The sequence below is a fragment of the Lithobates pipiens genome, unplaced genomic scaffold, assembly GCF_037356315.1.
Source record: "Lithobates pipiens isolate NorthernLeopardFrog02 unplaced genomic scaffold, aLitPip1_a1.2 Scaffold_27, whole genome shotgun sequence".
Taxonomy (NCBI): Eukaryota; Metazoa; Chordata; class Amphibia; order Anura; family Ranidae; genus Lithobates; species Lithobates pipiens.
Genome location: NW_027507788.1, coordinates 169340087 through 169354257, shown reverse-complemented (window position 1 = coordinate 169354257; position 14171 = coordinate 169340087). Strand labels below are relative to the sequence as shown.

Sequence of the window (14171 nt, the reverse complement as noted above, 5' to 3'; positions counted from 1 at the left end):
TTGTAATATACTGTGCAAACTGATGCTAACAGTAGGGAAAAATAATTAGTTGATTCCTAAAACGTCAAACACAAGAATAGCAGGACTTTAAATATGCCTGGAACTTGTATATAAAAAAAAAAAAAAAAAAAAAACACTTGTACAAAATGTTACATTGCATATTTAAAAGACAAACATATCAGCAGGTATACCATAAAGCATAGCATTGCAAGAGTAAAATTGGTACAGAGCTTAAGTGCAGTCGATCAGCAATTGCATAGCAAATGGATCTGGAAGGAAGAAGAAAGAAAAAAGAAAGAAAAGAAGAAACCATAAACCTATCATAAAAAAGTCATACTATAAACATATAATTGCCAAATCTAAAAGAAGTTGTATAAACGCAATGGTTTGTGTGGATGAGAAAAAAAAAAGGGGGGGGGGGGGGGTGGAGAGACATTATAAATCTATATTAATATATAAAAAATCATTTAAAAAAAAAAAAAGTGTGAGACACATGTATGTATCTGCACATCATGTGCGCACATATATACATGAAAACATCCATAAAGTATGTGCGCAAAAACAAATAAATGCATTACATGTATATATGTGCGCACATGACATGTACAGATACATATATGTGTCTCACACTTTTTTTTTTCTATATTAATATAGATGTATAATGTCCCTCATTCCTTCCCCTCCCCTTTTTTTTTGCATATCAAAGCAAACCATTGAGTTTATTCAACTTAAGATTTGGTAATTATATGTTTATATTATGATGGATTTTTTTCTTTATGATCAGCTTATGGTTTCTTCATTGTTAGATAAATGTAGCCAGAGCTACAAGGTCCTGGGTCCTGAAGAAGCACGTAGACCAGATCAACTTACTATGCAATCATCATGATCATTTGAGCTTAAAGTGGTTTGTAAAGTCTCGTTAAAAATAAACAAACATGTTAAACTTATCTGCCCTGTGTAGTGGCTTTGCACAGGGCAGCCTGGATCCCCTCTTCTCAGATCCCTCTCGACTGCTCCTAGTCCCTCCTGTTGCCGTTCAGCCTCACCCCCTCTCTCTCCTGATTGACCAACTGACTTTGATTGACAGCCACGGGAGTCAATGGCGCTGCTGCTGTATCTCAGCCATCAGGAGTGAGAGTCCCGGGCAGCCGAGGGACTCGTGAACATTGCTGGACAGAGATGGGGCTCGGGTAACGTATTGGGGGGGCTGCTGCACACAGAAGGCTTTTTATCTTAATGCATTAGGAAAAAAAAAAAAAAAAAAAAAACTTCTGACTTTACAACTCCTAAGCTGTGTACCAATTTTACTCTTGCAATCCTACACTATATGGTATACCTGTTGATGCGTTTACCGTATTTATCGGCGTATAACACACACTTTTCTCCCCTTAAAATCAGGGGAAAATCACGGGTGCGTGTTATACGCCGATCCTCTGTGATTTTTGAGCAATTTTGAGCCTCTGGGCGGCATTCAGCCTCCTTCGTCACTTCTCGCGGCTTTCGGCCGCCTTCAGCCATTCTCGGAAAACCGCAGAGAATGGCCGAGACCGGCCGAAAGCCGCCGAGAACAGCCGAACGCGGCAGAAAGCCGCGAGAAGAGCCGAAGAACTACCGGGCGCTGCCGAGATACACAGGGCATCTCGGCGGCGCCATTTAAAAAAATAAAATCTGCAATTAACCTAAGGGGACAACGATGCACAAGGCTGCAATGATGGACAGGCTGCAGGATGTGTTATACGCCGATAAATACGGTATGTCTTTTAAATATGCAGTGTAATAAAAATAGGATTTTTATTACAGCTTACCTGTAAAATCCTTTTCTTGGAGTACATCATGGGACACAGAGCCTTCAGTAATTAATTACTTAATGGGTTACAGGCTACCTTCAGGTTTTGACACCGGTAAGCCCAATCAAGGAAGTTTACTCCTTATATATAACACCTCCCCCTTCCAGGAGCACATCAGTTTTTGTAGCAAAGCAATATACTTAAATCCCAAAAAAGAGTGGAGGAACCTCTGTGTCCCATGACTTACTCCAAGAAAAGGATTTTACAGGTAAGCTGTAATAAAAATCCTATTTTCTTTATCGTACATCATGGGACACAGAGCTTTAAGTAATTGCTTAATGGGACGTCCCATAGCAATGCCACTTGAGGGGTGGGAGAAAACTCGCAGGGTACACCCAAACTTGAGGATCTGTACTGCTGCTTGCAGTACACTGCGCCCAAAGGCGATATCCACATACCTCCTTACATCCACCTGATAACATTTTGTGAATGTATGCACTGAAGACCAAGTTGCGGTCTTACAGATCTGAGCCTTGGAGGCCTGAAGACGCACTGCCCAAGAAGCACTAACTGACCTTGTAGAAAACACATTAACTTGAAAATGGGGGAATCTTACCCCTTAAATCATAAGTTTGAATTATCACTTGCCGAATCCACTTAGCGACAGTGGATTTCGATGCTGCCTGTCCTTTCTTAGGACCCTGTGGGAGAATAAAAAAAGACATCTTACAAATCTGAGCAGTTTTCTTTAAATAGATGTTCACTGCTCTCACCACATGAAGACAATGTAGTGACTTTTCTTCCTTGGAACATGGTTTTGGAAAAAAACGATGGCAGGACAATATCTTGGTTCAAGTGAAAATCTGAAATCACTTTTAGCCTATAGCCTGGACGAGGGCGCAACACCGCTCTGTCCTCATGAAAAATCAAATATGGTTCTTTACAAGAGCAGCCAATTCCGAAACCCTCCTTGCTGAGGATATAGCAACCAAAAATACCAACTTCCTTGTCAGATGGACTAGGGGAATATGTTGTATCGGTTCAAATGGCTTTGGTTTTTGTAACACAGACAAAACTAAGTTTAAGTCTCAAGGGTTCAAAGGAGGTTTGACGGGTGGATTAAGCCTTGTCACCCCTTGTATAAAACCCCGGACTAAAGAATGAACAGCAAGTGGTCTTAGAAATAAGACTGATAAAGCTGAGAATTGGCCTTTAACAGTACTTTAGGCCAATTTCATTTCTAGCCCTAATTGTAGAAAGGCAAGAATTCTGCCTATGATATATCTCAGAGGGTGCCAACCCTTGGATTCGCACCAAGAAACATAAGCCTTCCAGACTATATAATATATAGTTCTGGAAACTGGTTTAGATCTCAGAGTAGAGATAACTGACCCAGAAAGGCCACGTTTCTTTAGAATGTGGGTTTCAATAGCCAAGCCGTTAAATTTAGAGACCGTAAGGAAGGATGGAATATCAGTCCCTGAGAGAGCAGATCTGGCCGTAGTGGGAGGGACCATGGGCCCTCCACTGCCATCTTTACGATTTCTGCATGCCATGACCATGCCATGCTGGTGCCACCAGAATTATCGACTTTCACCTCTCTCTGTAGTGAGAGACTTTTGGTGCCCCCTTGGTGATTGATAGAGGCCACAGCTGTGGCATTATCGGATTGAATCCTGACAGGACGAAAGTCCAGGCCTTTAGAGCCAGACGTACTGCCTGAATCTCAAGGATATTGATGGGCAAGATTCTTTCAATTCTTGACCACTGTCCTTGGATAGTTGTCTTTTCTAGTACTGCTTCCCCAGCCTGAAAGTCTGACATCCGTCATTAGCACTTTCCAGATGATTGGTCTGAAGGATTTTCCTTTCAGCAGATTCTGGGTTAATAACCACCAAATGAGGCTTTGGGCCACTCTTGGGAACAGCCGCATTGACAAGTCTAAAGCTTGAATTGTTTTATTCCAAGCAGACAGGATACGGTTTTGCAACAGTCTTAAATGGAACTGGACATAGGGAACTGCTTTGAATGAAGCCACCATCGTCCCTAGCAACCTCATGCAGAGACGAATGGAGGGATTGCCATTTGACTTGACCCTCCACATCAACTCTCTTATAGAGTTGATCTTTGCTTGAGGCAAGAACACCCTTTCCTGGGCTGTGTCTATGATCAGACCCAAGTACTCCAGCCTTTTTAGTGGTATTAAGGAAGATTTCTGTAGGTTGAGAATCCAACCCAAACTTTTCATATAGTTGGTTGTAGTGCGTACACTTTGCTCCAAACGAGTCACTGATTGATCTATAAGTAATAGATCATCTAGGTATGCTACAACTGTTATGTCCTGTACCCTTAACCTGGCTAGAGGTGGGGCCAGCACCTTGATGAACAACCGGGGAGCTGTGGCTAGCCCAAAGGGCAGGGCTACAAACTGTAAATGCTGCTGTTCTAACTTGAACCGCAGAAACCTTTGATGAGCAGGAAATATAGGGACGTGCAGATATATATTACTGATGTCAATTGACGCCAGAAGTTTTCTTCCTAGAAAGATAGAAACTACTGACCTGATTGTCTCCATGTGAAAGGAGAGGATTTTCAGGAATTGATTTAGCTTTCTTAGATCTAGAATGGGTCTGACATCTCCATTTAGTTTTGGTACCATGAAAAGATTTTAATAAAACCCTAGACCTTGCTCTTTTGTGGGGATCTGTATGATCACCCCTTGAGATTTTAATCGGTCTAGAACCTGAAACAGAGATGGTTTCTTCTCTGGATCTTTGGGAACACTTGATCTCAGGAAACGAGATGGTGGAAAGTGCCGAAATTCCAGCTTGTACCCCAGCGTTACCGTGGAGATGACCCATCTGTCCTGAATTTCCTTTTTACAGACTTCTGAAAATTGCAGAAGTCTTCCCCCCACCTTGGTGAGGGGGTTGCCTTTTCATGATGAGGCTTTAAGATTCTGTTTTGCAGCTTTCCTACCCCGAGGCTTCTTTTGAGCCTGGGTCTGACCCTGAGGTTTTCCTCTAGAGTCCGACAGCGGAGGCCGTCGCCACTGCCTAGAGGCGGAAGTCCCTGGGGCAGGGGAAAGAGCCCGTTTAAATGCATGGCGTTTATATTTTCTTTTAACTGGTAAGAGAGTACTTTTCCCCTAGAAATTGTCTTGGTATATGTATCCAAGTCTTCTCCAAACAGTCGCTCCCCATGAAAGAGAAACCAGTTAGGAGGTTTTTACAATTTTTCAACCACAGGATTCTATGCATATGTACAAGCATAAGCGTAAGGCAGGATGGCTGAATAGAATCTTTCATGGCATCTATGTTTAAATTAGTCCTTTAGGGATTGGCAGACGCCTATCGTGGCGACTGGGGGCTGAGTGACGGTACCTGCTAAGGAAAAGGCAGATTTTAGCAGGGATTCCAACTTATCTGTTGGATCCTTACGCATCTATGCGTCTTCTACAGGACAAGTTATTATTCACATTGCAAATCGCAGCATCAATTTCTGATACTTTCCATTTTTTGGAGAATTTCTCCTCCAGAGGATAGAGAATTGAAAACCTTAGGTGGGAGAAAATGCTTATCCGGGTAATCCCATTCAGCAAAAAGAAGCTGTTCTAGTAATGCATGTGCTGGAAATGCATGCAAAGGATGGGAAGGTTTTAAAGCACCCAAGTAAAGAGGCAGAGAGTTTTCATGAGACTGTTAGAGGCAGCATGAAAGTGGAACGAACCATTTCTGTAAGAGATTGCATCAGCAATTTCTCAGATTGAGAAGCTGAAAAAAGGTCTACCGTTGTTTCCTCTGCAGAGGAATCATCGGTTTGCTTTTCTTCCTGATCGATTGAGGGCGACACCTCATCGTGTGCCCACTGTTCCCCTTGCAAAGCTGGAGTGGGGGGAAGGGGACCTAGTACACTTTCTATCAATTTGAATGGAGGATGCGATTAAAGCCACTAATCTTTCTTCCAGACCCTGGAGGAGGAGGAAAGGGCATCGTCAGTCACATATACAGATGAGATGCGAGAGGCAGCTGCACCATCAATTTGTTCCAATGGCTCACCCTGAGTTGTCATAACTGGTAATTCAGGCGAGGATGACAGTGTGGAAATACAGCTCGAGATCCCAATGCCTGGGGGTGAAACCTTTACTTTTTTGGCTTTTGTGGTGTCTTTTTGGCAGGCATAGTCCTAAGAAAAAAAACAGAGGCGCTATACAATTTGCACTAAATCGCTGAAAATAGTCATGACTTTAAAAGCCGCTATAAAGTTCAGCCTAGTGCTAGAAAAATTGTCCTTCCTGAATCAGGAATGCCAGTTTTTGCAACCCATACATGTCCCACAGCTCGTGTGTCCCTGTGTGCAGGCAGCTTGTTTCTTCCTCATCAGCAGGGGAGAGAATGACAAAGCTGTATTTATCAGCTTTTAGCCATTCATCCTCATGGACGTTCACAGCACCTGCATTTAGGTCCCTTCCAAAAAATTCTGCCCCCTTTTTTTTTTTTTTATTTAAAATGTTTCCCGTGCCTGAGCGCAACATTTTGCCTGAGACTCCTGCAGTGAGGCACAGATATGTAAAAAATACAGCCAAAGTAAAACTTTTTAGCAGTAAAATAGTGGGACCTCCACATCACCCACGGCGGGGGGGGTAACGTAAAGGGGGTGCAGCGCTGCTGTCCCCCCTAACCCCTGGTCCCATCATGGGGAGAAAAAACATTTTTTTGGCCGATTTCTTTTGCAAATCTCCACCCACACGCTGTGCAGCCAGACATGGACTGAGCTAACAGTGCAGACAAAAGAGTAAGGTATGTGCATACACTTCATCTAGTGGAGATTTTAAGGCATGACAACATTTTATCCTTTAATGGAAGAAATAGAAACATGTTTTTAATACCCAAGCTTCTTCCCTTACCTTATCCTCGTCGCAGGATTTTGCTGAATTAACAGAAAATCCAGCCTTCATCCATCACGGCGGGCTGCGTTTAGCAAACATTCAAGGACTGGGTCCCTAAAACAGGGTTCCAACTGCTTTGGGCCATGTACAAGCACCCCATCAGGAAGCTTTAGCTAATGTAACAAGAGCTAAGCTCTGGGTTCCTGGGGTCCAGCCCTACAAAGAGAGGCATTACAGGCAAAACCTCGTGCTTTGGATACAAGGTCCCAGGTACCATCCACCTTAGGCCTCAGTGGCACTTTGGATGGATCTAGCTTCTTTTTATGGCGGAATTTAAATCCAGCATGGATCCCTTCTGGAGCGCCTCAGAGCACTTCTTCACTTGTGACCAAAAATACACCTTTAGACAATGGAGAGAAAAAAAAATGATGTGCTCCTAGAAGGAGGAGGGGTTATATAGGGAGTAAACTTCCTTGATTGGGTTTACCAGTGTCAACACCTGAAGGTAGCCTCTAACCCATTAATTACTTACTTAAGACTCTGGTGTCCCATGATGTATGATAAAGAAATTGAAATTATGAATTTAAAAGTTCCTGTATCAGTTTAGTTCTCAAAGGCATATTTAAAGTCCAGCTTTTCTTGCGTTTGACTTTTTCTATATTTATTTTTGGGATAATGCCAAAAAGAACTTGATCATTTCTTATCAAATGTATCCCACCCCAGACTTACAAATTAATGAATCATTTTCAGATTTTGTAAGTTTGCCCATCTACAAAGAAATGAAGGGTCTATCATTTTTAGCATAGGTGTATTTTAAATGATAGAGACAGAATCTCAAGCAAAAAAACTGAAAAAAGCAAAACTCACAATACAAATGTTATAAATGGAGTTGCAGTTCAGAAAGTAAAATAAGCATTTGATCTCCTATCAACCAACAATAATTCTGGCTCCCACAGACTGGCTAAAGTATGTACTCATGTGGTACACAGATTAGTTCTTTCAAGTTGAAGTGGTCCCAGCGACAATTCGTTATGTGTATAAAAGACACCTGTCCTACAGAATCTCTTTCTTCCATTCAAACCCCACCATCATGGGCAAGACAAAAGAGCTGTCAAAAGGATGTCAGGGGCAAGATTGTAGACCTGCACAAGGCTGGAATGGGCAACAAGACCATCAACAAGAAGCTTGGTGAGAAGGAGAAAACTGTTGGATCAATTATTCGCAAATGGAAGAAATACCAGCAATAACCAGCAATTGCCCTCGGTCTGGCACTCCATGCAAGCTTTGGCCTCATGGGGTAAGGATGATCATGAGAAAAGTGACAGATTGACCCAGAACTACACAGGAAGAGCTTGTGAACGATCAAGGCAGTTGGGACCACAGTCACCAAGAAGGCACATGTACAGGCCCATCTGAAGTTTGCCAATGAACATCTAAATGATTCAGAGAAGGATTGGGAGAAAGTGCTGTGGTCAGATAAGACCAAAATTGAGCTCTCTGGCATTAACTCTACTTTCTGTGTTTGAAAGAAAATGCTGACTATGGCCCTAAGAACACTATCCTTACAATCAAGCACGGAGGTGGCAACATTATGTTTTAAGGCCGTTTCTCTGCTCGAGGTAAAGGCCAACTTTGCCGCCAGTCTTCCGGCATGACAATGACCCAAAACATACCGCCAAGGCAACAAAGGAGTGGCTTAAGAAGAAGTACATTAAGGTCATGGAGTGATCTAGCCAGTCTCCAGACCTTAATCCTAAAGAAAATGTATGGAGGGAGCTGAAACTTCGAGTTGCCAAGCAACAGCCAAGAAATCTTAAGGATTTAGAGAAGATCTATAAAGAAGAGTTGATCACAATCCCTCCTGAGATGTGTGCAAACCTGGTAACCAACTACAAGAAACGTCTTACCTCTGTGCTTGCCAACGAGGGATTCTTCACCAAATACCAAGTCATGTTTTGCTTGGAGATCAAATACTTATTTTACTCACTGAACCTAAACTCAGTTTAAAACATTTGTATCGTGTTTTTTCTGGATTTTTGGTTCACATCCTGTCTCTATCATTTAAAAAACACCTATGATAAAAATTATAGACCCTTCATTTCTTTGTAAGTGGGCAAAATCTGCAGGGGATCAAATAATTGCCCCGCTGTATAATAATCATGTATAATAAAAATAATAATGATAATAATTTGGTTGCTTAGGTGCCATCTCTCTCAAGCTGTCAAACACCAACGAAGCCTGCAAACCAGGCACATGGTGTGTGGTTGATATCACTGGATAATTATCATAATCACCTGCCCTAGTTTCCTTCTCACTTATTATATCAAACAGAATGAATTATAGAGAAGCCAAATCAGATGAAATGACTAGTGAATTACTACATAGATGTCCGTATGTAACAAGTGCAACATGGCACATGCCACAAAACATGGACAGAGAGCCATTCTGTGACACACACCACTATAGGGTTATTCAAGAACATAGGAGGATATCAGAGGAAACATGCCTGTATGAGACAAGCACAATGAACACAGTACAGACCTGAAGTGTACATGGAACACATTAACACATAAAACAACCCAGGATATATCAGGCTATATAGAACAAATATACATGGGTGGAAGGGGGGAAGCACCTGCTGAAGAAGTCCAGCTTCTCATCATGGGAATTGAGGTGCTGTTGCAGTTGTTCAGAGCTCATAAATCGGCGGTTGCATTCATAACACGGCCAGTTCTTCTCTTGCTCTCTGAGGACTGAAAGGCATAAAAATCACGTAGGTTATACAGCACAATGTGCACAGATTAGATCAAGGTTGGACATAAGTAAAGAGCTGTTTAAATGTAGGTTCCAATGTAAACTGAAAAGGCCTCCTCTGTAAAACTTCTATTAGTCCCTTAAAGTTGAACTCCAAGCAAACAGTTTTAGTATCTAAATTTGCCCTGGTATTAGCCTCTTGCAATGCCCATACAATAGATCTCAAACTGGAATAGGGAGAAGTGACACAGGGAGTCAATCAGATGTGCAGCAGTGATCATGGGCCAACAAGCCACTTGCTGATGGGAGCAGAGTGATATAGATGAGCTCATCACTCCGCTGCTTCTCCTTTAACTGTTCAGTCACAGGAAAGGGTTACTGAACTGCAACAAGGAAAAATCAGGGTCTCCTCCTCTGCCAGCAGTACTGAATGGACCGGTAAATCATCTCCTATATGTGTATATTTGTCTGAAGTTAAGCTTTATACTCGCCAAATTAGGGAAAAAAAACAAAAAAAACTTGGGGACACATTTATGCTGAGACAATGGAAAGGAAAAGGCAGCCCGAAACACCTTATTGGCCTCATTCAAGGCTGAAATGTATGCAGTTTTTTCTTTAAACATTTTAGAAAGCATAGGGAATAATAAAACCCCCATCATGTTTTTTTACAGCCTGTGTCCTATTGGGGAAGATTCTGTTCACTCCTTTATCTATTCACATAACAGGAAGTGAGAGAAAACTTTTCAGAGTTGTCACCAAAGCAAGTGTCCGCAACCCAATACTACATTTTTCTGTTCCGATGACAGTTCATAGTTTTTAATTTTGTCATCAGTTTCAGTCTCAGTGGCAAAGCTGACCTGGAAAAGAGGATGAATGTCCCCAGGGGTGACAAAGACTGCAATAGAAACCTAACAGGGTTGCCAACTCCTCACCACAATACCCAAAACTTGAAGCGCATGTTTTACACAAATGAATAGGTTTGGGGCTACACACACACACACATACACATATATATATATATATATATATATACACACACACACACACACACACACACACACATACACACACACACATACACACACACACACATATACCTATACCCCTCTATTCTCACTCTATACCTCTTCCCTGGGCCAGTTTATAACCTCCCATGGTTTCCAATACCACCTCTATGCCGACAAAGCCCAGATCTATCTCTCCACTCCTCAACTCACCCCCTCGATCTCCTCACTGATCTCCAACTTACTGAATGATATATCAGTATGGATGTCACACCACTTCCTCAAACTTAATCTTTCTAAAACTGAGCTTGTTATATTTCCTCCTTCACGATCCCCCCCCTCCCCCGTGACTTCACCATTAACATCAACACCACAACCATTGGTCCCTCCACACAAGCCAGGGTCCTGGGTGTAATCCTGGACTCTGACCTTTCCTTCAGCCCCCATTTCCAATCACTGGCTAAATCCTGCCGCCTTCACCTCCGCAACATCTCCAGAATTCCACCCTTCCTGACTGATGACACCACAAAGCAACTCGTTCACTCCTTGATTATTTCCCACCTTGACTACTGCAATGCTCTCCTTAATGGCATACCCTTAAGCAGGATATCCCCCTTCAGTCTATTATGAATGCTGCTGCTAGACTAATACACGTCACTAATCGATCCGTGACTGCTGCCCCTCTCTGTCAATCCCTTCACTGGCTTCCCCTACCCCAACGTGTAAAATTCAAAATGCTAACCATAACATACAAAGCCATCCACAACATCGCCCCCATCTACATCACCAACCTCATATGCAGATATCGCCCAAATCATCCCCCTCCGGTCCTCCCAGGACCTTCTGCTTTCTAGCTCCCTTGTTACCTCCTCCCATGCTCGCCTTCAAGACTTCTCCAGAGTCTCTCCCATCCTCTGGAACTCCCTGCCCCAGTCTGTCCGATCAGCCCCTACCCTGTCCACCTTTAGGAGTTCCCTGAAAACTCATTTATTCAGGGAAGCCTATCCCACCCCCATCAAATCATTCTCTGCAGCTATTACCTTTTGTACCACCACCCCCTCCCTTTAGAATGTAAGATCTACAAGCAGGGCCCTACTGTACTTTTTGTATTGTACTGTAATTGTGTTGTCCCCCCCCCATACATTGCAAAGCGCTGCGTAAACTGTTGGCGCTATATAAATCGTGTATAATATATACACATACAATAATATATATATATTAGTGATGCACCGAAATTTTGGCCGCCGAAACATATCGGCCGAAAATGCCCTTTTCGGCAATTTGCCGAAAGAGAAAAACGGCCGATAATGGAGCCGAAAATGGGGCGTGGCCTGGGTGGGGGGGACGGGGCTCCGCCCCCCGCCCCTGGTGACGCCCATCATAGCGCAGTAGAGCCACCTCTGCCGCCTTTTTGATAACAGCGCCGGGAACATCACAGCTTTCATTTCAATTGCTGTGTGTTCCCGGCCGTGCGCCGTCACACGCAGCCCCTCCCCCTTGTCCGGGCACTTAGATAGACAGATCATCCGCAGGATTGGACGGATGATCTGTCTATCAAAGTGCCCGGACAAGGGGGAGGGGCTGCGTGTGACGGCGCACGGCCGGGAACACACAGCAATTGAAATGAAAGCTGTGATGTTCCCGGCGCTGTTATCAAACAGGCGGCGGAGGCGGCTCTCTTCCCTGCACACAGTGCACAGGCTGGCTGCAAAATGGCACACAGGCTGCAATGGGGCACACTGGCTGCAATTGGCTGCAATGGGGCACACTGGCTGTAATTGGCTGCAATGGGGCACACTGGCTGCAATTGGGCACACTGGCTGCAATTGGGCACACTGGCTGCAATTGGCTGCAATGGGGCACACTGGCTGCAATTGGCTGCAATGGGGCACACTGGCTGCAATGGGGCACACTGGCTGCAATGGGGGATGCCTCCTGTACCACGTCCGCTGTCTCTGACCATCTCCTGTTCCATGTCCCCAGTCTGACCATCTTCTGTACCACGTCCCCAGTCTCTGACCATCTCCTGTACCGTGTCCCCAGTCTCTGACCATCTCCTGTACCATTTCCCCAGTCTCTGACCATCTCCTGTACCGTGTCCCCAGTCTCTGACCATCTCCTGTACCGTGTCCCCAGTCTCTGACCATCTCCTGTACCATTTCCCCAGTCTCTGACCATCTCCTGTACCGTGTCCCCAGTCTCTGACCATCTCCTGTACCATTTCCCCAGTCTCTGACCATCTCCTGTACCGTGTCCCCAGTCTGACCATCTCCTGTACCGTGTCCCCAGTCTGACCATCTCTTGTACCGTGTCCCCAGTCTCTGACCATCTCCTGTACCGTGTCCCCAGTCTCTGACCATCTCCTGTACCGTGTCCCCAGTCTCTGACCATCTCCTGTACCGTGTCCCCAGTCTGACCATCTCCTGTACCGTGTCCCCAGTCTGACCATCTCCTGTACCGTGTCCCCAGTCTGACCATCTCCTGTACCGTGTCCCCAGTCTCTGACCACCTTCTGTACCATGTCCCCAGTCTCTGACAACCTCCTGTACCATGTCCCCAGTCTCTGACCACCTCCTGTACCATGTCCCCAGTCTCTGACCACCTCCTGTACCATGTCCCCAGTCTCTGACCATCTCCTGTACCATGTCCCCAGTCTCTGACCACCTCCTGTACCATGTCCCCAGTCTCTGACCACCTCCTGTACCATATCCCCAGTCTCTGACCACCTCCTGTATAAAAATATTTTTTAAAAACAGTCATTTTCGGTATCGGTGCTGTTTCGGTATCGGTTTCGGTTTTCGGCCTAGTGTATTTTTCATTTTCGGTATCGGTTTCGGCACCAAAAAACCCATTCTCATTTTCTGTAAGTACTGGAAGGCACAGAAAATACCAGATTATAGTGCCACTCCAGTTCATAAATAAACTCTTGAACCACACTATACATGGAAGCAGATCCATAAACGCATGGTTAATTTGTATCCTATTTCTTCTTGGGCCCTTTGCAACGCCATGCACCCTGGAATCCAACAGGCAGCCTATTGCTGATACACAACCTCCCCCTCAGCCCTTCTCAGAATACGTGGCAGGGGCTCACAAAATTGAACAGCAGCTGCACATTTGGAGAAGCTGAGCAGAAAGGGCAGTCCAAGTGAGACAAGTGGGTGTGAGCATATACTTGGCAGTAGAATGCATTAAGGTGAAAAACCTTAAAGTGATTGTAACGGCAGAAGAATTTTTATCTTACTACAGAGATTCTCCATCCTCATTGGCTGAAACACACCAGCAGCGCCATTGGCTGCCTCCAAAGTTGGCTAGTCAATCAGGGGAAAGAGGGGGCAGAGTCAGCTCGGGGCTCTGTGTCTGAATGGACACAGGGAGCTGTGACTCAACTCAGGTGCCCCCATAGCAAACTGCTTGCTGTGGGGATCACTCAACAGGAGGGAGGAGCCAGGATTACAGAAGAGTGACCTGAGAAAAGGAGGATGCAGGCTACTCTGTGCAAATCTACTGCAACAGAGCAGGTAAGTATACATTCAATCACTTTAAGACTTGAGAACCACTTTAAGTTATTTTATAGAAGCCATCATTTTAGTTCCACCCCTCCCACTGAACGGAGGCCCATCTATCCCTAAAACATATAGATGTCAACTCACCCTTCCTCTCCTCCTGTGAAATATCATGAATCTTCTGATTAACAAATTCTGCATAGGATGCAGCGTACCAAACCTACAGATGAAC

The 14171-nt window shown here is 44.3% G+C and overlaps 1 protein-coding gene across 2 annotated transcripts in view; it reads right to left on the bottom strand.

The window, feature by feature from the left end:
• Window positions 1-14171, bottom strand: part of PRDM10 (PR/SET domain 10) — a 133651-nt gene that overhangs the window by 28687 nt on the left and 90793 nt on the right. For both annotated transcript variants that reach the window (XM_077457887.1, XM_077457886.1), the window contains exons 9-10: window positions 14087-14159; window positions 9311-9428 (exon numbers count right to left, since the gene is read on the bottom strand). In XM_077457887.1, coding sequence (XP_077314013.1) covers window positions 9311-9428; window positions 14087-14159 — 191 coding nt within the window. The remainder of the gene's footprint in view (window positions 1-9310; window positions 9429-14086; window positions 14160-14171) is intronic.